Source organism: Setaria viridis, chromosome 8 (genome assembly GCF_005286985.2).
Source record: "Setaria viridis chromosome 8, Setaria_viridis_v4.0, whole genome shotgun sequence".
In the NCBI taxonomy this organism is placed as follows: domain Eukaryota; kingdom Viridiplantae; phylum Streptophyta; class Magnoliopsida; order Poales; family Poaceae; genus Setaria; species Setaria viridis.
In genome coordinates this window covers 21,801,528-21,823,632 of record NC_048270.2, presented here as the reverse complement: position 1 = coordinate 21,823,632, position 22,105 = coordinate 21,801,528, and the positions used below count along the sequence as shown (strand labels likewise).

The 22,105-nt window shown below is 49.5% G+C and overlaps 4 protein-coding genes and 1 long non-coding RNA gene across 5 annotated transcripts; 1 reads left to right on the top strand and 4 right to left on the bottom strand.

Annotated features, from left to right (window-relative positions):
- Positions 1–1,289: 1,289 nt before the first annotated feature.
- LOC117834368 (serine/threonine-protein phosphatase 7 long form homolog) lies at positions 1,290–3,346 on the top strand. Its single transcript, XM_072290263.1, has 7 exons — positions 1,290–1,423; positions 1,544–1,616; positions 1,705–1,871; positions 1,946–2,630; positions 2,705–2,913; positions 2,993–3,287; positions 3,335–3,346. The coding sequence occupies exons 2-7, from the start codon at positions 1,545–1,547 to the stop codon at positions 3,344–3,346; spliced, it is 1,440 nt and encodes a 479-aa protein (XP_072146364.1). The 5' UTR covers positions 1,290–1,423; position 1,544.
- A 5,167-nt stretch (positions 3,347–8,513) lies between these two features.
- On the bottom strand, positions 8,514–9,840 carry LOC117866573 (uncharacterized). Its single transcript, XR_004642940.2, has 2 exons — positions 9,312–9,840; positions 8,514–8,898 (listed from the first exon to the last, which is right to left on the bottom strand). It is a non-coding gene; the product is annotated as an uncharacterized lncRNA (long non-coding RNA).
- Positions 9,841–10,638: 798 nt separating this feature from the next.
- On the bottom strand, positions 10,639–11,470 carry LOC117866571 (anthocyanidin-3-O-glucoside rhamnosyltransferase). The gene has a single exon (XM_072295780.1). The coding sequence runs from the start codon at positions 11,468–11,470 to the stop codon at positions 10,757–10,759; it is 714 nt and encodes a 237-aa protein (XP_072151881.1). The 3' UTR covers positions 10,639–10,756.
- LOC117866572 (anthocyanidin-3-O-glucoside rhamnosyltransferase-like) lies at positions 10,639–12,172 on the bottom strand. Its single transcript, XM_034750813.2, has one exon. It carries the CDS (start codon positions 12,170–12,172, stop codon positions 11,774–11,776), a length of 399 nt encoding a protein of 132 aa, XP_034606704.1. The 3' UTR covers positions 10,639–11,773.
- A 5,056-nt stretch (positions 12,173–17,228) lies between these two features.
- On the bottom strand, positions 17,229–18,981 carry LOC117866745 (anthocyanidin-3-O-glucoside rhamnosyltransferase). The gene has a single exon (XM_034751027.2). The coding sequence runs from the start codon at positions 18,859–18,861 to the stop codon at positions 17,365–17,367; it is 1,497 nt and encodes a 498-aa protein (XP_034606918.1). The 5' UTR covers positions 18,862–18,981; the 3' UTR covers positions 17,229–17,364.
- Between the last annotated feature and the right edge of the window lie 3,124 nt (positions 18,982–22,105).

Below are 22,105 nucleotides of genomic sequence, written 5' to 3'. Positions count from 1 at the left end.
GATGATTTATGGGGATTGGGAGTCTGGGTACGAGCAGCTGCCAGTTCTTTTTAATGCAATTAAAGCGGTGAATCCAGGCATGCATTATGAGTACATCCCAAAGCCAAATGCTTGGAAGGAGGACGGGAGGTAGATATTCGGGCGTGCTTTCTGGTGCTTCCCTCAGTCTGTGGAAGCCTTTAGGCACTGTCGTCCTGTTTTCTCTATTGATGGTACGTTTTTGATTGGCAAATATAGAGGCACACTTCTTATAGCCATATCTTGTGACGCGAACAATATGTTGGTTCCTTTGGCATTTGCATTGGTTGAGAGGGAGAACAATGACAGTTGGGGGTGGTTCTTAAGACTAGTCCGGATACATGTGGTTGGTCCTGGTAGGGAGGTTGGCGTCATATCCGATAGGCATCAGGGCATACTTCATGCTGTGCAAGAACAGATAGAGGGTTATGCACCTTTGCATCATCGTTGGTGCACTCGGCACCTTGCGGAGAACCTTCTTCGGAAGGATGGTGTGAAGGATAATTTTGATCTGTTTCAAGTTGCAGCACGGCAGCTTGAGGACTATTACTTTCAGCGCAAATTGGAGCAGGTAAGGACCGCAACAAATGCAGAAGGTCGACATTGGCTTGCTGGTTTGATGAGAGATGTAGATAAGTGGACTAGAGCTCACGACGCCGGTGGTTGGAGGTACAAGTTTCAGTGCAGTAACATGGCCGAGTCATTCAATAAGTTGTTATTGGGGATACGTGGTATGCCTGTGAACGCAATCGTTGAATTCACCTTCTACAGGCTTGTTGCGTGGTTCAATGAAAGACACGCAAAAGCAGAAGCGTTGCAGGTTGCTGGGGAGAGATGGGCTGAAAAACCAAAGAGACATCTCATCATTGCAAATGAAAGGGCTTCCACACATGAGGTGCAATGTTTTGATCTCGGCTCAGGGACTTATCAGGTGGAGCATAGGGGCGGTACAACGTCCGACGGTGAGATCCGAGAGTCGAGGATACATGTGGTAGTTCTCCGAGATTTCAAGTGCACTTGTGGTAGGCCAAGGCAGTACCACTTCGTATGTTCTCATTTGGTGGCAGCAGCTAGGCATCGCAATTTTGATATCGAGAGCATGATACCACATGAGTTCAGCGTAGACACCCTTGTGCGGACATGGAGCCCCCGCTTCGTGCCTTTCCGGGATCCTAGAGAGTGGCCTCCGTATGATGGGCCAAAATATGTTGCGGATCCTGCATACCGTTGGAACAAACGTGGAACAAGGAAGCGGACGAGGCATAACATGACTATGGATCAGGTATCCGGAAGAACGAGGCGTGGTAGAGCAACACCATTTCTTGCTGATCCAGAACAGAACGAGTGCGGCAAGTGCGGCAGATTGGGTCATAATTCACGCACTTGCCGTTGGCAAATTAGTGAGGTGCGACTAGTACCTTTTTTCGTTACTTGATATGTATTTTATTCATACAGGTTGTGATTCTACATGTCTAACTTCATGATTTATTGTTAACTAATCTTATTTCTTTTTGCCTTTTTGTAGGATGGCGCACTTCCACCTTCTAGACCAGGCGTACGACCAGACCCACCGAGGTCGTCTCATAGCGGGAGGGCAGGTAATAATTTACAATTCATGATTAAAGGTTTGCGAGCGTCCACGTATTGTGTCCTATTTAATCTCTGACTTGGTTTATTTGTATGCAGGTCCTTCCGCTCCTTCGTTCTAGAGCCCATGATGGGTTTTTGGCGCTGCAGTACGACGACCGCTACACTCCTTTCCTACAGATGGCTGGCCTAGATGTCATCTCGTATCAGGTTCGTCGTGGGATGCCCAAGTTCAATTCAGCGGCTATAACTACGTTGGTTGACAGGTACTGTTACCACTAGTCATATTCATTTTGTTATGTCTTTACATGTTATCAAATAATAATCCGGTGAAATGTAGGTGGCGACCCGAGACTCACAGCTTTCACCTCCCGTTCGGAGAGATGACAGTGACCCTACAGGACTGTCAGAAGATGCTGGGTCTGTCGATTCGGGGCCAGCCAGTCACTGGGCCGTGCGTCTCAGATGGTTGGAGAGCACGAGTCGCAGCCTTCCTGGGGCGAGAGGTTGAGGAGCAGGGGACTCGCACATCTGGAGTGCTAATCTCATGGCTGCGGGAACACTTCGGCCACTGCCCCCAGGACGCGGATGCTGAGACAGTTGGGCACTACTGCAGGGCGTGGATACTACACCTCTTTGCCTGCGTTCTTTTCCCAGACGCTACAGGTGACACAGCGTCTTGGATGTGGATGCACTGCCTCACTGACTGGCACCAGGCTGGTTTTTACAGCTGGGGATCAGCTGTGTTGTGCTTTCTATACCGGCAGCTGTGCGAGGCGTGCCGTCGGACTTCGGGCTCTCCGTCAGTTGGTGGGTGTGTCTACCTGTTGCAATTATGGATGTGGTCCCGTATTCCTGTTGGTCGGCCCGAGATTATGCCGCGTCGACCGTGGTTCCCAGGTGAGCCACCGAGACGACAGCCGACATGGGCATATATTTGGGATCAGGTTAAGGTTAGCCATACGAGGTTGGACCGCGCGTACCTTGATTACATCAACGAGATAGACGCGCTCACTGCTCACAGTGTAAGTGATTTTTTTTAGACATGCTTTGTAATCTTTTAGTATAACAACTAACGTTTTTTATTCAAATTTTGCAGGTAAATTGGCAGCCTTACGACGGAGACGATCCACTTCCTTTTCCCCTTAGCTTCATGTGTGCGACGGACGATGATATTTATAGGATGGTGTGCCCTCTTATTTGCTTCTATGCTGTCGAGTACCACCTGCCACATCGAGTCGCACGTCAATTTGGGATGAGGCAGATTTGGCCACCACAGGCGACCTCGACTAGTATAGAGTTACACAAGTAAGTCTTTTCCTATTTCATATATTTCAATACTATTAACTAAATTTTGGCTAACACTAACGTGTAACGTGACGTGCAGCGTGGATCGAAAGAAGAAAAGGAAGGTCTCCGAGTGGGCCTCGTTCCACCACGCATACATTCAGGAATGGGAGCTGTTCGAGGAGAACGTGGACGAGAACAACGAGCCGCACACAAACAGTGCGTACAGACAATACCAGAGCTGGTACCAAGGTGCGACGCGGCACAGGCTGAGGGAAGCGTGGACGCAAGATGACTACGCCGAAATCCAGTCATCCGACGATGAAGACACGGTGTACGATCAGAGTACTCGTGCTGGAAGGCAGGTGGAGGCAGGACCAATCCTGGATAGGATGGTAAGACAATTGTTTCACTTTTCTATGTTCTATGTTACGTTACGTAGAGATTTAGATAGTTAGAGAAGGACTTAGTGATCATCTGACTTAATCATTTAGTCATTCAGTGACTTAGTCATTTGTTACATTAGTGACTTAGTCATTTGTTGCAGGGTCGTACCCTACAAACCTCGGTTAGAGATATAGAGCATATCCGTCCACGAGTTAGGGACCCCGAGGTACGGAGCGTCCTAGAGGTAAGTCTCAAATTATTCTTTCTAATCCTTTATTAATACGTTACATTCTTCATTTGTGTAACTTGTTTTTACTACTGCAGCGATTGTCAAATTGGCTTCGTCGTGCCGCTGCTCGTTGTGGTTGCAGGACTGCCACGACGCGAGACGTCCACGTTCCAGCCCTTCGCGTGCCAGGCGTCGGTACGTCCAGCCAAGGCCCCTCAGGTTCGAAATCAATTGCATCCGAGGAAGTCGACGACGACGACGATGACGACGACGATGAGCAGAGGGCCGAGGAGATTGGCCCGTCTCAGCTCCAGGAGGCTCCCTTGACTCAGCCTACACAGGTTGTAGGGGGTACTAGACTACGTCGTCCACGTTCTCCTTACACTCCAGGCACCGACGCCCTTGGTCACAAGGGTAAGGGTAAGACTAGGAGGCAGTGACGACTCTGATTGCGAACTTTGTATCATATGGACTATTGTGTCATTCTGAACTACTTGTGGATTCTATTGTGTCATTCTGAACTTTGTATAAGGACTTTCTCCCTTAACTATTGTGGATTCTATTCTGAATGTGTCATATGCTTGTGTCATATGCTTCTATGTTTCTATGCTTGTATTTATATTCACTATTCATCTCGTAATTTTGTATGGATTGCATCAACAAGTAGGGGAAATTCTGTCGAAATTTCGCTAACAATTACCATTTTTATTTTCTACGGATATTTCAGTAGACTACGACTTCGAAATGCATTACATCGCAAAATGAACATATGTCGTCTACAAATTGTGTGTCCTTACTTAAAGTGCATTATTACATGACAACATAATACAAGTCTCACAGTAGAAAATATTGTTCATAAATAAACCATAGAACTAGAACCTAAATATGGTTACTGAGTGTAACGAGGCCACTTTCCCTTCCTTAAGGCATCGGGATTCTCCTCAACCGCTGCTTTCGCTCGGCGTGCCCGCTCAAGCTTCTTCTCTCTCTCCTCCCTGTTCGCAGCAACCCGCCTCCTTTCCTCCTCTTCCTTGTGCTCCTTTTCCGCAGCCTCCTCTACGAGCCTCTTCTCGTACACCTCCTTCCTCTCTGCATCCCAGCGCATCATGTACTCCAAAAACTCCTTATCTTCAGGATCGATCTCAGTGTCGATCCACTGCTCAAAATCACATAGCGGTGGAGGGGTCTACAACAAATGCAATTGTTATAAAACAAAAAAATTATGGACAATAATTATAAGACAACAACATTTCCTTACCAACATGTTAATGGGGCGCTGACGAAGTGTAGGTTCAAACGCAAAGTTGGAACACATCCAATACCTCTGCCTATACGTGGCATGTTCTTCGGACTTGGCTACCTTGCAAGGATCGCCGCAAAAGCACATCGGCACTGGAACACCACTAGGCAGAGGCAATGGATCGAACGCATTTCCGGTCTTCTTTGCGCCATAACTACAATTTTGTTTATTTGGTTCTATGAATCAAACGCACTTAAGAATAAACCTACAATTAAGGTTTTTTCATTTGATCCACAACAATGAGTATATAACATAACTACGGGCGTTGATATTACCTTAGTTTCTTAGCTTTTCCACGCCTCGGCATCCTACATTTGCATGAAACCCTAAGTTCAAAAATGCAAGAAATATATAGCGAATCGATGTGAAAAAAAGGTATGACGGAGACAGGATACCTTGCTCTTCAGGATCCACGGATCAAATGAAAGTTTCCTAACCTACAATGTCGATTCGTAGTCTAGAGCGAAGTAGGGAGAGTAAAACCCGAGAGAGTAGAGAATGAGGGAGGAACTCTCGGGCAGGAAGAAGGGGCGTTATATATGGCAGGGGGCTTGGCGCCAGCCTCCCTGGCGCCAAGCCTCGGCGCCAAGATCTGTGGCGCCAAGGCTTGGCGCCAAGCCTTGGCGCCACAGATCTTGGCGCCGAGGCTTAGCGCCACAGATCTTGGCGCCAAGCCTCCGCGCCACGTCAGCAGGCCGGCGCCACGTTGGTCGCGCGGTGTACAAGCCTTGGCGCCAGGACGGCTGGCGCCAAGACGTTATACCTTGGCGCCAGCCAGCCTGGCGCCAAGCCGAGGGTCCATTTTCGGAATTGGTTTCGCCAGGGGCCTATTTGTGACATTTTTTCGCAAAAAGGGCCAAAAAACAAAAAAGTCGGGGCAGGGGCCATGGCCCCTGCTGGCCCCCCTTGCCTTCGCCCCTGATCAAGAGCCGCTTCCACCCTTCGTGCCACGCCATGGCCTCCGCCACACGGTAGGTCTCACTGCCCACAGCCACTGGCACAGCGCGTCCCGCCACTTGCCGAAGAACTCCTCTAGGAGCCGCGCCATGTCCAGCGCCGACACCACGGACGAGTGATGACGCCGTCCTCATCACCCTGCGGAACCCGCCGTCGTCCTACTCCGGCAGCGTGACGCACACAGCCTGCAGGCCCCGCCTCAAGTACGGCATGACTTGGCCGCCGTCCGCCAACGAACTCCCCCAACGCCGCCGGCCCAAACGCGTCCTTCCACGGAAGCACCATGTCGCGGTCGGCCAGGCTCGGGCCGCGTGCCACCCCTGCAGCTCCCTCCTTTGTTTAGTTGCCCAACTTTGAGGTACTAAAATTATTGTAGCAACATTGTAGCGTTTCATTTGTATTGGTGAATTATTGTCAAAATATTGACTAATTAGGCTCAAAAGATTCGTCTCGCAAAGTACAACAAAACTGTGCAATTAGTTTTTAATTTCATCTACATTTAGTACCCCATGCATGTACCGCAAATTCGATGTGATGGAAAATCTTCTTTTTTGCGTAGTGCTAAAGTTGGAATTTGGACTATACTTTCCCCTCACCGTCGCGTATAGCGGCTCGAGCCGGTGCCCGAGGAGCGGGGTCCACGGGCGCATCCAAACGCGTGGCACAGCACGGGCTCCCACCGGGGCTCCCAGGACTGTACGGCGGCCGATCAGAGTGTGGCGCGCGGGACCGGCGATTGCGGAGGAGCATTGAGCGGTGGAGGAGGGAAGGGATCAGGACAAACTTGCAGGCATGCGGCGCCACCAGGCAATCGCGAGCTACCCGCGTAGACCCGCTCCGTCAAAGCAGGTTACCTGTGCGGTAATTTGTGGGTTCGCTGGCGGGTTCATCCTAGAGGGTTCGCGGCAGAACCCGCCCCGCCTGCATCCCTAGCACTGGGGTCGGGCGGTATCGGCTTTGCATAGGCTGCTAATTGATTCCACCGTGACCCCATCAGTGATCAGAGCCGACATGAAACAAACGGGAAGTAACGGTACGTGATATCCAATGGAGCAAAAGAACCCAACAAAACACCACCTTAATTTCTTAATCGCATTACTCTGCATTGGAGAATTTCCCTTCGTTTTGTTTGCCTTCCTGCTGCTACAACTGGTGTGCTAGTGGCTAGCCATATGAGAACACATATTACCATCCCCTGACTACTCCTTTGTGAGGAAGAATTGGATGTGCAAATATGGGCTCCACGTGGACCAGGATCCGGTGTAGTAGCCATTGGCACTGCAACTTAAACAGTGGCACTGTAGCAACGGGGTCCATGCGCAGAGAGAGGAACGGGTGGTGGACTATCCGGCACTGTGCATGTACTGTAGCAGTCCGTGCTGTTCGCAAAAATACTGTAGCTGCATCCACCGTAGCACTCGATCACACTCGATCATCCCTGAATACGGACGGTTCAGATCGCTACCAGTGGTAACTTGCAGTAGCAGTTACCATTGCACCCGATCTCCATCCGGGCTCCACGCCAAGAACTTCACAAAATACCTTGATAAAAATACACGACTTCAAAGTTTTCAATGGCTTACCAAATTTAAAATTTTACAACTACATTGTTATTGTTTCTTTCTATATACACTACTACAGAATATGCTATCACCGTCGGCCCATCACAGCCGGTTTTGCATGGGCCGGCGGTGATAGACTTTCACCGTCGGGTTTGAAGCAAATAGGAGCGGTGAGCATTAAAACCGACGGTGATGATGCTCTTCACTACCGGTTATTGGCTAAAACCGGCGGTGAAAGTATCACCGCCAGCTCTTCTTACCATCAGGCAATGATAATTGGAGCGGACTTGAACAACGAGTTCAATCCAATTAACTCGCGCCTCGTGTCCGCCCCACCACCCCCCTCCCCCGTCTCCCTCTCCCGTAGCCTCCTCTCTCTCTCTCTCACTCTCGCGGCCCCTTCTCCTCCCTCCCTCTCTCGCGGCCCCTCCACCGCTCTCTCTTCTCTCACCGCCCCTCTCCTTCACCGCCCTCCCTCCTCCCTCTCCCTCCACCGTCGGTGACCCCCTCCCTCTGCCTCCCTAGCCTCCCCTCTCCTCCCCCCTCCGCTTGCCCTCACCTCATGCCTAAGGTGAGGAGCGGCAGCGGCACCCTTCAAGGCACGGAGATCCGGCCTCCTCTCTCCTCCCCCCTTGATGGAGCGGCGTTGACTATATCCGACAACGGCGGCAACCAAGAGATTCGGCGACGACGAGATCCGGCCTCCTGGATGCGGAGGTGCGGAGGAGTTGTAGCGTGTGGGGTGATGGGCAAGATGCAGCGGCACGCGAGGGAGCGGCGGCAAGCTGAATGTGGCGGCGAGCCAGGGGAGTGGTGGCGCACGGGGATTCTGACGGTGGCGACCCTGGTACGCCTCCCCCAGGTTACTGCAGCGATTGGCCGGCCAAATCCAGCGAGCCGCAGCGGTGGCGGCCACAACCGTGGCTGCCAGCGGCGGCCCGGAATGGGGGCGGCGGCGGCACGGGATGGGGCTGCAGCCAGCAGGATTTTTTTAATTTTTTATTAAGCATCACCGTGGGCCTATTCCTATCACCGCCGAATTTCATATGATGGATTTGAAACCGGCGGTGACGGGGAGTTTGGAGCCGGAGGTGGATTTGAAACCGGCGGTGACGGGGAGTTTGGAGCCGGAGGTGACGTGCATATCTGCCGTAGTGATAGATAAAAAGATCAATAAGTCCAATGATAAATGAAAACGAGTTTTCATGAAAATTGCAGCCTATCCACGCACTATAGTTAGGCACGACCTTTCTCCTCTTTAATTGTGTTTTTAGTGCTTGTACTATTGCTCGGAAGACCTAGAATTTCAACGTACTACACGATTCCACGTCGTTGGCATGGACTGATCGTCATGGTATGAGGTCCTTCTTCCAGATCGTTCTGCAAAAGTTGTAAGGACGAATGACTGGCAAAGTGGCACCGGTGTTCGCTCGTCAGTACTCTCCACAGGCGTCTAAATCGCCAGCAAGAAGTTGTCCGTGGTGATCACAAAAGTCTTCCCATCCCAGCTCCGGGAAAGACTTGGCTGCTGATGAAATGCTGTAATCGTTCCGTTGCTTCCAGTTTCTGGCCTGTTCATGGATGGCAAGGACAAATAAAGAAGAGCTTAATTATTCTCCGTGGATTGCAAGTACAACTTTAATACTTTGCACCCAACAATGGATGCACACAGCTAGGAGTAATAGCTAAACGCCTTTTAAAAAGAATTGACCAATAAATATCAGAAACAGTTTGTGTTGCGAAGTAGAAAGAAACGGGGAACAAACTAGAGTAAACCTATTACTAGGACCATGATTTTCCAACTCCTGCCGTTTGAAATTACAAGCAGGTGTTTCTAATCTTAGTTTGCCTTGTATTTTTTTTTCATGGGGTTGCGGTGTGTTAGGCCTTCTCCAGTGGCCGGTGCATACACCTAAGTGGCATGCTCAAAGCGATTTATATTTATGAATCGACTCATGGAGATTAAAAAATAGATTAGCCCCACCTGTAGGATCCCCGATACACTCGTCGTTGTGGCCACCGCCCGCCGCTGTGGAGTCATTGACGCATAGCCGGCGGAGCAACGGGCCTTCTTATCTCCCTGCGCAGTGGCCGCAGCACTCGCCCAATCAGCCGGGCCTCCGCCGTGGAGTCACCGACGCACTGCCGATGGAGCAGTCACCAGTCGGGCTCCTCATCTCCCTGCTAAGATGCCGCAGCACTGGCTGGCGTCTTCATCTGTCGCCGGCTCGCCGCCGCGCTCGCTGGCTTCCCCCATCCCCTTGCTCCCCAACGCGCTCGGCAGCTACAGCCCTCTCCCGGCCCTCCGGTGTCGGCTCCGCGCATCTCTAGCACGGCGGAGTCTTTCTGGGTAGTAGCAGGCGCGCGCGGCGAGCTGAGCTGCGCGCGGAAGCAAAAGCGGCGGCGGAGGAAACTAGGACGGAGGAAGAGGCGGCGGACGGATGACAGGGAAGAGCGGTGGCTACTTTTTATATAACATTAGGGGTATGAATCGATTCAACATTTTTACTTCCGTGGCGCGCTCTCTCTCCTCGACAAATCAGATTACTACTGCGGATGCCCTTAGATGGTCTCCTTTATTGATGACCCAGTTATTATTTTCGTTAAAAAAATATAATTGGAAGAGTATTGGCTGCAAGTTCGTGGTGATAAGTGTCGTAACATCAGAAAAATCCCTTTACATATATATACACACACTGGCCTAAACAACGAAGAACTATGATGATTCAACGAAGCTAAGAACAACCAGGTGAGAGTAAATTTGGGTCATCAGATAAATCCCTTTATTGCTTGCATTATAAGGAGTTTTTGGTTGCAGATTTCTAGTGCTTGTAGCCACGTGCTGTAAAAAAAAGAGGACGGATATATAACAAAGGACCCACCTGCAATGTGATGGAACCTGTATTGAGATGGTCGACTGTTAAGGACTGAGGAGGACAGTACAATAGTGACAACTTTATTACAATAGAAAGCACAAAGCAGGAAAAAGGAAACATAAGAAGCGAATTACGGCGTTTTTGTTCTTCGTTCGAATTGTCCAAAGTTTAGTTTAATGCACATCGAATGTTTATATATTAATTATAATATTAAAATGTTAATTATAAAATCAATTGCACAGATGGAGGTTAATTCGCGAGATGAATCTTTTAAATCTAATAAGTCCATGATTTGATAATGTGGTGCTACCGGTGTGCTAATCATAGATTAATTAGGCTTAATAGATTCGTCTAGCAAATTAGCCTCCATTTGTGCAATTGATTTTGTAATTAGTCTATATTTAATACTTGTAATTAATATTTAAATATTCGATGTGGCATGGATTAAACTTTATTTCGTGGAATCAAACACCCCCTTTCCACAGCATACATTCAGGTAACCGTACTCCGTGCAACAGAGGATGCAAACTATTTTTGCACATACGAGCTAGAGTCAGGCTGCCCTGACGAGCTCCTTGAGCTGCAGGACGAAGTCCCCGGCGAACCTCTTCTGAACGGCGTCGTCCGTCAAGAACTCCCTCCACTTCCTCCCGTACCCATCCCCTCCCTCCGCCATCGCCAAGGCAACCGCATCGCTCACGTCCTGGCGTCCGAACCAGCCGTCCTCGTCGCGGCGCGCCACCTCCACCCCAACCCGCAACTCTCGCGCGAGCAGCGCCGCGTTGAGGTACTGGTCGCCCTTCATCGGCAGCAGCACCAGCCGGCAACCGGCTACGAGCCCCTCCACGGCGGAGCTGAACCCGGCGTGGTTCAAGTAGCACCCGACGCTCTGGTGCTGCAGGATGTGCTGCTGCTGCACCCACCCCGTGTGCACCGCGCCTCTCCCCTTCACCCTCTCCTCGAACCCCGGCGGGATCCGTGCCCGGAGCTCCGCTTCCGTGTCGGCTCCCTTGGGGAAGTTGAGCACGGCGAGGAACGGCCGGTTGGCGGCCTCGAGGCCGAGGAGAAGCTCTGTCGCCGCCGCTGCCGGTAGGAACGTCTCGCTGCCGAACGAGGCGAAGACGACGGAGTTCTCCGGGAACGAGGAGAGCCAGCTGGCCCACCGCTCCTCGAGATGGCCCTGCGGCGGCTCCGGCACGACGGGTCCGGCGAGAAGCACTGGCCTGCCGAACTGGGCGGAGAGGTAACTTATGTAGGGGCCCTCCATCTCCACGCAGGTCTTTATCACGATGGCATCGCAGGCCTTGATGTCGGCGATCACACGGTCGTAGACGCAGGGCTGGCCGTCGAAGCTGGTGAACAGGTAGGTGAAGCCGGCGGCCTGGTAGGGCGGAATGGTGGCTAGCGCCGAGCCCTTGGGAAAACCGGAAGGGGCGGACGTGAGGTCACCGGCCGACGGGACCGCCCCATGGAGGCGGCGCGCCGGGACGACGTTGTAGGCGCCGGCGACGGCTGAGAACACGCTGAAGTGGAGCACCTTGATGCCAAGAGGCGCGGCGATGTCGGTGACTCACGGGGTGGCGAAGTCGATCAGCGCGGCGTCCGGGCGGAGCTCGGACAACAGCGCCGACACCTGGTCCCGAGTGCCGTCGAAGGCGACCTTGAGGAGCTCGGCGCCGTCGGCCGTGAGCTCGGCCGTGCTGGCGGCTCCCTCGGGTAGCCCCGGCACGTGGGGCAGGTGTAGCGGCACGACGGCCGCCGCGCCGGCGGCCGGCGCCAGCATGGCCTGCACGCGCGGCAGGTTCCCGTCGGCCGTCAGGAACGTCACGCGGATGTGCGCGCCCTCGACGGAGACCAGCTTCCACGCCAGCTGCGCGAACGGGCTGATATGGCCGAAGGCGAGCCAGGGGAGCATCACGACGTGAATAGCTTCGCCGGCGGCGGCATCTTTTCTTCCTCCACCCGGCATGGTAGGCACGGTGTATGGTTGCTCGGCGTTACCTGGCTCTGGATTTGTATGATTGTATATTGTATCCAGGATCCAGCTAGAGTTGGATTGGATCCGATTCTAACAAATCTTTTGAGAAGCTTTACGTCGACTTGATTGTGCTAGTGGTTGTAGGGCGGATCCAGCCGCCTGGGGCCGCCGACATGGCATGCAGGTGGCTGTCAAAGTCACGATAATGGAGGAGTACAGAAGCACTGTTGCCGTGTTGCGGGACGCGGCTCAGATTCTTGCACGCAGCTATCTTCGATAACTCTTGAGTAAAAACTAAAATTCATGACTCCCACATCCGAGACAAGCAAGAAGAATAAAATCATTCAAAGGATCCGATGGTAGTGGTGGGAAACGGACTGTGTACCCAGCAATCGAGTGTTTTTGGCCCAGCCAGCACTTGGTTTTTGGGCCGTCCATCCAACAGATCAGTCAGTGGTCGCCCACTCAAATTACTCCAGCGCCACGGCGCTCTCCCTAGTAGCTCACGCACGGGCGCATCTAATCCGGCTTTTCTATGTAACCTTTTCTTATATGGCTTGTGTTAGTGGTATATCTAGGAATTTGCACCGTGGCATTCATCATAAAAAAATGTGATTGGAACAAGGTGAATATGTAACTATATGAGTTGAGTTGAGTTTAGCACTTGAGCTAATGAGTTGTCGAGTTAGGCACAATTGGATTCTAGTGGACACAAACTTTGACTAAGCATACATGTTTCATGTTTATATACTAAGAATAGTTAGTTTTCTTTCAAAATTTGTGGTATTCACGTGAATACAGGTGCATTGCCTGCCACACCTTCGGACGCTTTAAGATTCGTGCGTGTGATGCTGCGCGTTGGATTTGCTAGTGTTTCTCCTCGCTACAAGAAACCATTTAATCTATGACGGAAAAATTATGTCACATATCGCTAAAAAACCGTCATTAACCGTCACATATTAAATCTAGCTACGTTTCTTCATAATCGTCACGGATCAGCATAATCTATAACATTTTCTAACCATCATAAAATGCCCTTAGGCCCGTGCAGCCCAACCCAAACCTAATATCAATGAAAAACAATAAATGTCGTGAACGGTTGACACGTAGGTTAATACTCCCTCCATCTATATTTCTAAAGCTTGGTATGACTTGGCACGATCTTCTAAATAACACTTTGACCATTCATTTGTCCTATATTATATTGCTTATGGTTATAAACTTATGATCATTGTAGACAACCATTATAAAAAATGAAAATTTAATAGTTAAATTATTAGTGAAAGATTGCAAAGTTTGAATCTTGATATGTGTGTGCACCTTATAAATAAAAACAGAGGGAGCATTCGTCGAGGATAAAGATCCATAGGTGGCATGGATGGTGACATGGATAGTGACGATGACATGGATGGTGACGTGACTGCTGATATGGTGTTCATAATGATAATGATGTGGACACTGAAATGGTTGCTGACTTGTCTGCTGACGTGGACGATGACTTTGCATTCGTAGCCCATTTTAGAAGTGGGCTACTTTTTGGCCCACTATACTCAGCCCATGAAAATCGGCCCATAAACATTTGGGCCCATCAAATTTCAATCCCTCTCAAACAGTCAGACATTTCAACCCACTCAAACTTTTATAGTATACATTGATCATAACAATTTAAAGCCCATTTGTAATATATTAATAATTACTATTTAATAATACAACAATTAATACTACTAGTACACATCATAAACATGTCTACATCTTCCACAAATATTATGCACAGAACACCACGCGCGTAGCAGTTAGCATCATTTTCTCCCCACTCGAAGTGACCTGGTAGATATAAAGTACAATTGATTAGTAAAGCGTATATGCATAGCTAAACATTATGGTTGTAGATTTCAAATTACATAGGAGAATGCAATGGTTTATAAACAAAGAGTTGTAATTAGCTCTATTCGATTCTAGTCTCTTTGTTTTTCCACAGCATACAGTTTTCGCACAGATAGTAACACTTGGTATGAGCTCTATTCAAGACATATATAATCTCTGTATATCTCTGTATTACACCAGTGTACAATGAAGTGATCAACATGTAAAGACAATTGCTTTTTTTTTTTACTTAGGGAGATGGAACACTTGTAAGTTGTAACCTCTGAATAAATCTATCTCTTGTAACTTAAATAATCAGAATCAGGTTTACTGTTTGTTCATTCAGTGTTAGCTAACATTTGTTACACCAAGGATTTATCTGTGGTAGTGACCTCAACAAAGTCCATGTAGTACATATGGGAAATGTTTATGCAGTTGCTCATCTGCATGTCGACCACCCTGTATGCGCCTTCAATCAGTACCTGAAATACAGAACGACAATCAACAGTGATCGAAAAAAGAACTGATTTACGAAATTGATAGAGATATAGAATAATAAATTCAGTTATCTCAATATCTAATTCAGAAAACTTATTAGCTGAATATTCGAATTTTGTTGACAGAGTTTAACTACGAGAGAAACTAACAGATGTAGGACTAGCATGACTTAGTTCTACACGAATCAATGATGAACAGGTGCCAGAAAGGAGCAGAACTCATCACCTCAATATAGTCAGGAAGGCGGCAGCAGGATGATGAAACGTGAGATGGTGTCCTAGAGCGAGGAGGAAACTAGCAGCCGGAGGACGGCAGTGTTGTGATCCGGCTCCCAACGCTACTGCTCCCTGTGCACTCTGAATCAAACTGCGGAAAACAAATTGCAAATTAAAAAAAAGCCGCCCAGCACACAGCCCACCAACCCTCCGGCTCGGAGCCCATAGACGAAGCGGGCGTCGGCCCATTTGTTGTACCGAATATGCAAATGACGAATCTATGAAATAAAATTCCAAAACTTGACAGAAACAAAGCGGTGGTGCGGTGGTGAGGTGCTCAACTCTAAGTCACAGTTTTGGTGGACTAGCTAAATAGAGCCGGACATAATTAACCGCTGACCGAAAACCGAACCGAAATACCGGAGAACCGAACTGAATTACCCTATTATCCGAAACCGAAAAAATCAGTCACCAATTGGATCTTTAGTTCTTAATACCTGAAATAATCTCGATTACTTCGGTTGTGGGCCTCAGGTAACCGAAGTAACCGAATATATACAAAGAAGCCCATCCCTTTCCCCACCCCTCTTGCCCTCCGCGCTCGGTCCGCCCGCTGTGTCGCCGATCCTTTCACAATAGTATACATCAGCGTCGCAGCGAGGTCACCGGTTGGGCGACCGACGGCGCATCCTCCATGGTCCCGCTCGGCCACTCCCCACTCCTGCTTCCTGCCTTCCCTTCCATCTCTTGTGTGTCTCCCGCTTACGGTCTGCATCCTGCTGGCTGCTTGAGTCATCGTCTCTCGTCACAGTAGGATCGGTGGCTCCTGGTCAACCGGCTGTGAAGAAGGCCTGAGGACGCGCGAGAATTGAAGATCACCTTGTTAATGCTTCATCGGTGGGTCTTTCACCTTCCAATGTGTTGACTTCAATTCATACCTATCTAGGAGGGTTTTTTCTAGTATAAATAGCTCCTAGATGCTACTGGAAAAATAATTTGAATTTTGATGAATTGATAACCACATATGATTTTGCAGGTGAGCTACTGAGTGCCTTGCACACCCTTGTTCTTTCTTGTTCTTTTTGGACTTGCTAAGAGATCCCCTCTAGGATTCTCTACTTCATGCTCTACGATTTCTAGTTAGGTTGTGCCGTTTTTATGTGGATTAGCCCCGAATTATGGTTCTAAACTTTTTGGAGATCGAGCTGAAGTTCTCAAGGTTTTAGTTCCTCTCTCCCTGTCGCTTGTTGCGTCCAACCTTGGTCAGGTTTAAAGCGAGCTACCCCACTGTTCACAGTAAATTATCCACTGTTCATAAACCTATTATCGTGAAGATCGGGCCATCCAAGAACCGTTCTTATAATGATCCCTACCACCAACCGTGAGGGTTTGCTGTGATACCACTTGTAACACCCTATCCTTAAAAGTTGCGTCGCCCAGCCCTTATGTGGGGCGGGCAAGAATACACATGTAAAATGGTTGATCCGAAGGTGTTCAGGCTGGAGGACAAAAGCTTATAAGTTGGCTCTACCTTTGCTCAACTAGCAATATGGTACTAAATGTGGACTCTTGTGTTCATGGGTCACTACTAGACCATATCATATTTGGGCTGGGTGTCATAGTCACGAGGAACACGATTGTTGACTATCTATGAGTAGATCAGTGGTTTTTCATTTTGTAACACCCGTACCTCCCGTTGTTTTACTAGACAATGCATTTGTATATATATATATATATATATATATATATATATATATTACAAATTTAATATTATTAGTGATCATCAATTGTGCATCATTGAATATAGGCAAATGAATATCGAAATATGTGAAAGGTAAATATGCTAGAATCAAATTGAATAGCCATTAAACCAATGTAGCACAATTAGATGGCATGTCATAGCTATTCATCACTACAAAGTTTATAATCATCATTCATACTTATCCTAATTTTCCAGATAGTATCATCAGCTAACAAAATACCAACACGATCCCACCTCAACAATATACCTAGCAATAACACTAAATATCACAGCAATAACAACCCCAACTATCGATAAACTCTTCTCCTTTGCCAAGAATATTAACATCATAGTGCAAACCAGCAATCAGTCGCCTTCTCAGTCTCCCCTTGTCTACATTGGCAGAATCAGTTGGTAGACCTTGCTCTCAGCTCGGAAAGGTTACCTGTGACAACCGATGATGACTTCTGGACCGGGGACCTCACATCTTAACCTCTGTTTACAGATAACTTATTTCACAAATAGAGGTTCATCTAATTTTTAAATTGTTGTGGAAATCTTCTTGCCAGAAAATACAAAAAAGGTTTTCATTTGGTGACTGCTCAAAGACACGTTAAGCACAAGAAATATTTTAAGGAGAAAGAATATGGAGACCCCCTTAAAATCCTATCAGCTCAGTAAAAGTAGCACAAAACACAAAAGAGAGCTGAGAGGGAAGAGAGAGAAACCATCACCGAATACTTGCATCCTTAACAGGATATTTTGTACTCACAATTTCAACAATACCGACACTGCAAATTCAGATGGCACTTGTAGCTTGTAAACCAGTGCATCATATCAGAATATTCAACAAGACATAGTCGTTTTCATGTTTTATAGTTAGGCCCTGAGACGAGCCCCTTAAGGTTTCTGAGGAACTCAGCAGCAAACCCCTTCTGCACGGCATCGTCCAACAAGAACTCCCTCCACTTCCTCCCCTCCCCGTCCCCGCCAGCCGCCATGGCAGCAGCTACAGCATCACTGACCGCATCGCAGCCAAACCATCCGTCCTCGCTGCGCCGAGCTACCTCCACACCGACGTGGAGCTCACGCGCGAACACCGCCGCATTGATGTACTGGTCAGTCTTCATCGGCAGCAGAACCAGCCGGCAGCCGGCGGCGAGCCCCTCCGCCACCGAGCTGAACCCGGAGTGGTTCACGTAGCACCCCACGCTCGGGTGCAGCAAGATGTGCTGCTGCTGCACCCACCCCGTGTGCAAGACTCCTCTCCCCTTCACCCTGTCCTCGAACCCCGGCGGAACGCGCGCCCTGAGCTCTGCTTCGGCGTCCGCACCCTTGGGAAAATTCAGCACCACGAGGAACGGGCGGTTGGTCGCCTCTAGGCCGAGGAGAAGCTCTGTGGCCGCGGCGGCCGGAAGGAACGTCTCGCTGCCGAACGAGGCGAAGACGACGGCGTTTTCGGGGAACGACGACAGCCAGCTCGACCACCGCTCCTCGAGCTCGCCTTCCGGTGGCTCCGGGACGACGGGTCCGGCCAGGAGCACGGGCTTGCCGATCTGGGCCGAGATGTAGTCGATGTAGGGGCCCTCCATCTCGGCACAGGTCTTCATGACGGTGCCGAAGCAGCCCTTGAAGGATTCGATGAAACGGTCGTACGCGCTCGGCATGCCGTAGAAGCTCTGGAACACGTACGTCAGGTTGGCTGCCTGGTACGCCGGCAGCGTGACGAGCGGCGAGTCCGACGGGAAGCCGGCGGGCGCCGCAGTGAGCTCGTGCGCCGACGGGCGCTGCCCACCGGGACACCGCGCAGGGACGGTGAGGAGCGCGAGGGTCGCGGCGGAATAGACATTGAAGTAGAGCGCCCTGATGCCGAGGGGCGCCGCGACGTCGCAAACCCACGGCACGGCGAAGTCGAACAGCACGGCGTCCGGGCGGAGCTCCGCGAGGAGCGTGGCGACCTGCGGCCGGGTGCCGTCGAGGGCGACCTTAAGAAGCTCGGCGCCGTCGGCCGAGAGCTCAGCCGTGCTCGCGGCGGCCGGGGGCAGACCCTGCACGCTTGGCAGGTCCAGCGGCAGGACTGCCACCGCGCCAGCGGCCTCCGCCAGCATCGCCTCGACGCGGGGCACGTTCCCGGCGGCCGTCAGGAACGTTACACGGAGCGTCTCGTCGCCGGAGATGAGCCTGCGCGTCAGTTGGGCGAACGGGCTGATGTGGCCGAAGGCGAGCCAGGGGAACATGACGACGTGAGTGGCAACGCCGGCGCTGCCACTGCCATTTCCGCTGCCCGACATGGTCTGGGTTAGGTGGGTGGGTACTGGCTGTAGCTGGGTATTTTTCTGGGATTGGATCGAGGGGGCATGCATATTTAGGGTCCCTCCTGCCGGTAATAAATACTAACTATAGATCACACCCACCGACGAAAACCAAATGTTCAAGTTCAACGAACACCGTTATCGGGAGCGGAGGATCTCCGTTGTCACTTTGCAGCAAGCCTGAGCACCTCGAGTAGCTGGACAAGCCGGATCGGACAAACCACGATGTATGATTCACAGCAAGCCACATGCAAGCACAAAGCTAAACAAACAATAACATGTACCGACTACCTACAGCTACGAGGCCCACCAAAGCCACATTAACCTTTTCTTTTGTGTTAGAGAGCAAAGTGATTATTAGGCTACAGCAGCTTGTTTCATCTCAGTTTCTCCAGAATTCCCAAATGATATGAAGTTAAGAACTGGCAAGAATGATACATAACTTTTTCATGTGTTTAATTTGTTCGATTTCCTAAGGACACAACTTAATTTCCTAAGGACACAACTTGACCCAGAACAAGTGCTATATGGAGTATTGACAAAGCAACTCTGTGGTTTTTATCGGATGGATTCTGTGCCCAGTTTATGTCTCAACAAAGATACAATTTTCCTATATCTCCTTATTAATTTGTTGTAGAAAAGGATGCTATAGATACCAGGTAAAATAGATACTATGATAATCTCACTGACTAATACTACCTCCATTCCAAAATACTATTCGTTTTGGCTTTTCTAGATACATAACTTTTGCTTTTGCTATGTATCTGGACATATCTAGGTGCATATTAAATGCTATTTATCTAGAAAAGCCAAATGAATAGAGGGAGTACTACACTATTAATACAGCAAAATTACCTTGAACTAACAACTTGTTATTAAGATAAGGTAGCAGAATAATGATTCTGATTTTCCAATAAGTCACTATGGTTTACCACCATCACATCAAAATATTTTCCACTATGATTTGAGAGCTTCGTACTGTGATAAAGTCCAAGAACCCGAATCCAAAGCGATAGTTTGGTTAGGATACTTCTTTTACAAAACACTTGGGTAACTACAAAACTGCGAGACAAGCCTCGTTCCAAATAGCATGAAAAGCCGCTTGTTAAAATGCTAACATGTGCATTGTAATTCACTGGAAGCCACATCCTAGTTCAAAGCTAAATAAACAAAACAAATGTGCCTCAAACTACGAATTGTGTAAAATTCTTTGAATATATAGTGTTGAGGGATAAGGGTACCCACGGTCCCCACCTACCATCAACAAGGATACTGGCCGGCCTGACAAGTGGATCCCGCCCGACCATGATGTGCGGGGCAAGGCATGAAGATGCATGGAGCACAAGGCATGAAGATGTATGGAACATAATCCGCCCAGATATTGCGGGATACTCGTTGTAAACCGACTCAGATTGATTTCCATATAACAACTGACTAAGATTGGATCCTATCCGGTTGTAACCCTAGGTCGTCAGCCTATATAAGGTGGCCAGGGACATCCCCTGAGGGCAACAGATCATACCAGCAATACAATCTACCAGAACATAGGACGTAGGGTGTTACACCTCCTTGGTGGCCCAAACCTGTCTAAACCCTGTGCCTTTGTGTTACCATTCGAGTTCTTGGTCTTACGATCTCCCTCGCCTGCAAATCTACCATCTGGCCATCCTCTTGCTAGATTGCCGGTCACCAAATTTGACAGTTGGCGCGTCAGGTAGGGGTGATCGTGAAATCCTCCCTAGCGAGCTCAATGGCATCCTGCCCCGGTGTCATCTTCCCCGAGAGCACGAAGGACTTCCTCACCAACCTGATCCAGCTCCGCTTTGAAAGCATGCCGATGGACTCCGACTCCATCGCCTCCTTAGCCGACTCAGCGTCCACCATTAGCTCGGCCTCCGTTGAATCTGCATCGGTGGCACAAGTTCTCCACCCTAGGATTATCGCTCCGATCATCCAGCAGGTTGGAGACCTTTCTCTCACGGAGAGAGTCCCAGACATTCTCGCGACAACTCGCCCACCCACGCCCTCCTATCTAATCGCGAGGCTAGATCGTATTAGCAACACCATCGCTGAGTGTATCAACCTCTCCATGGCGGCACTACACCCCGGAAGGTGGGCACAAGGCCCTTCCCGCGGCCCTTTTGGCCTCAATAACTTGGCTGCGGTGTTTTCCCAGAAATTCACGTAGTCGTTCAAGAACCAAACTGATGACCCTCCTGAACCCACCCAGTTTTCGGACTATGGCGAGCTCCAGATCCCTCGCTTCGCCCTTACTCCAAACTCCTACGGTGAAGGCGAAGAGAATAGTAACACCCTGCCAGACAGGGAGGTCTTCATCTTAGAGGACGAGCCACCCCGAGATGGACGAGCCACCGCGAGATGGCGAAACCTCTTCTTAGGAAGAGGGCCTCGCGCTCTGGGGTTGGGTGCCTATTTCAGGTCAGCGTGCCTCCTTGGCTCTGCCAGTCCTCGTGCTTGGGGGCTGGGCGCCTATTCTAGGTTGGTGTGCCTCCTTGGCTCCGCCAGTCCTCGCACTTGGGGGTTGGGCGCCTATTTCAGGTTGGCATGCCTCCTTGGCTCCGCTAGTCCTCACGCTCGGTGCTATATTTGGATCCCCACATGACGGAAACAATACATCAGAATTGCATAGATTTTTTTATGCTATATTTCTTTTATGCTATATTTCGAACTATTTATATTATAATTTGTTATTATTTCTAGCTTAATCTTTGAATTTATCGAATCATGAATCATAAATGGTTTTTATAGATTATTGACCATTGGACTGATTACTTTAATCGCTTCAATACTCAGGGGCTACTCCATATGGAGTGTGTCTTGCGACGCCCTCCATGCACTTCCCTTCGATCTACAGGATGCCCAAGCATCCCGGAGCTCGGCAGTCGAGTGCCCACGTGTATTCGGTCATACGCTTGTGGAAGGTTCAGTTTTTTATTCATTTTTGAGCATTACGCAGCCTCTCCATCACTATGATAAAACCACAACTTCAGCTGAGTATATTACAAGCTTCGTTGTGTATCCGTTAGGCTCCTCCTTGACTTGCTCGGGGGCTTAATGGATAAGGGTACCACGGGTCCCCACCGATCAGAATACTGGCTGGCCTGACAAGTGGGTCTCGCTCGACCATGACGTGAAGGGCAAAGCATGAAGACGCATGGAGCACCGGTCAGGAGATTGGGCAAACAGAATCCGCTCGAATATTATGGGATACTCGTTGTAAACTGACTCAGAAAAACCATCCACTTTCCCTATAATTCTCAATAAAGGGGATTGG

What these genes read in the sequence shown, in the direction of transcription:
- LOC117834368 (XM_072290263.1), top strand. Translation starts at nt 1,545, where the DNA reads ATGGCGCACTTCCACCTTCTAGACCAGGCGTACGACCAGACCCACCGA. An exon ending in ATAACTACGTTGGTTGACAG is followed by an intron (nt 1,872 to 1,945) that starts GTACTGTTACCA and finishes GGTGAAATGTAG; the next exon opens with GTGGCGACCCGAGACTCACA. An exon ending in ACGCGCTCACTGCTCACAGT is followed by an intron (nt 2,631 to 2,704) that starts GTAAGTGATTTT and finishes CAAATTTTGCAG; the next exon opens with GTAAATTGGCAGCCTTACGA.
- LOC117866571 (XM_072295780.1), bottom strand. Translation starts at nt 11,470, where the DNA reads ATGGAGGGCCCCTACATAAGTTACCTCTCCGCCCAGTTCGGCAGGCCA.
- LOC117866572 (XM_034750813.2), bottom strand. Translation starts at nt 12,172, where the DNA reads ATGCCGGGTGGAGGAAGAAAAGATGCCGCCGCCGGCGAAGCTATTCAC.
- LOC117866745 (XM_034751027.2), bottom strand. Translation starts at nt 18,861, where the DNA reads ATGCATGCCCCCTCGATCCAATCCCAGAAAAATACCCAGCTACAGCCA.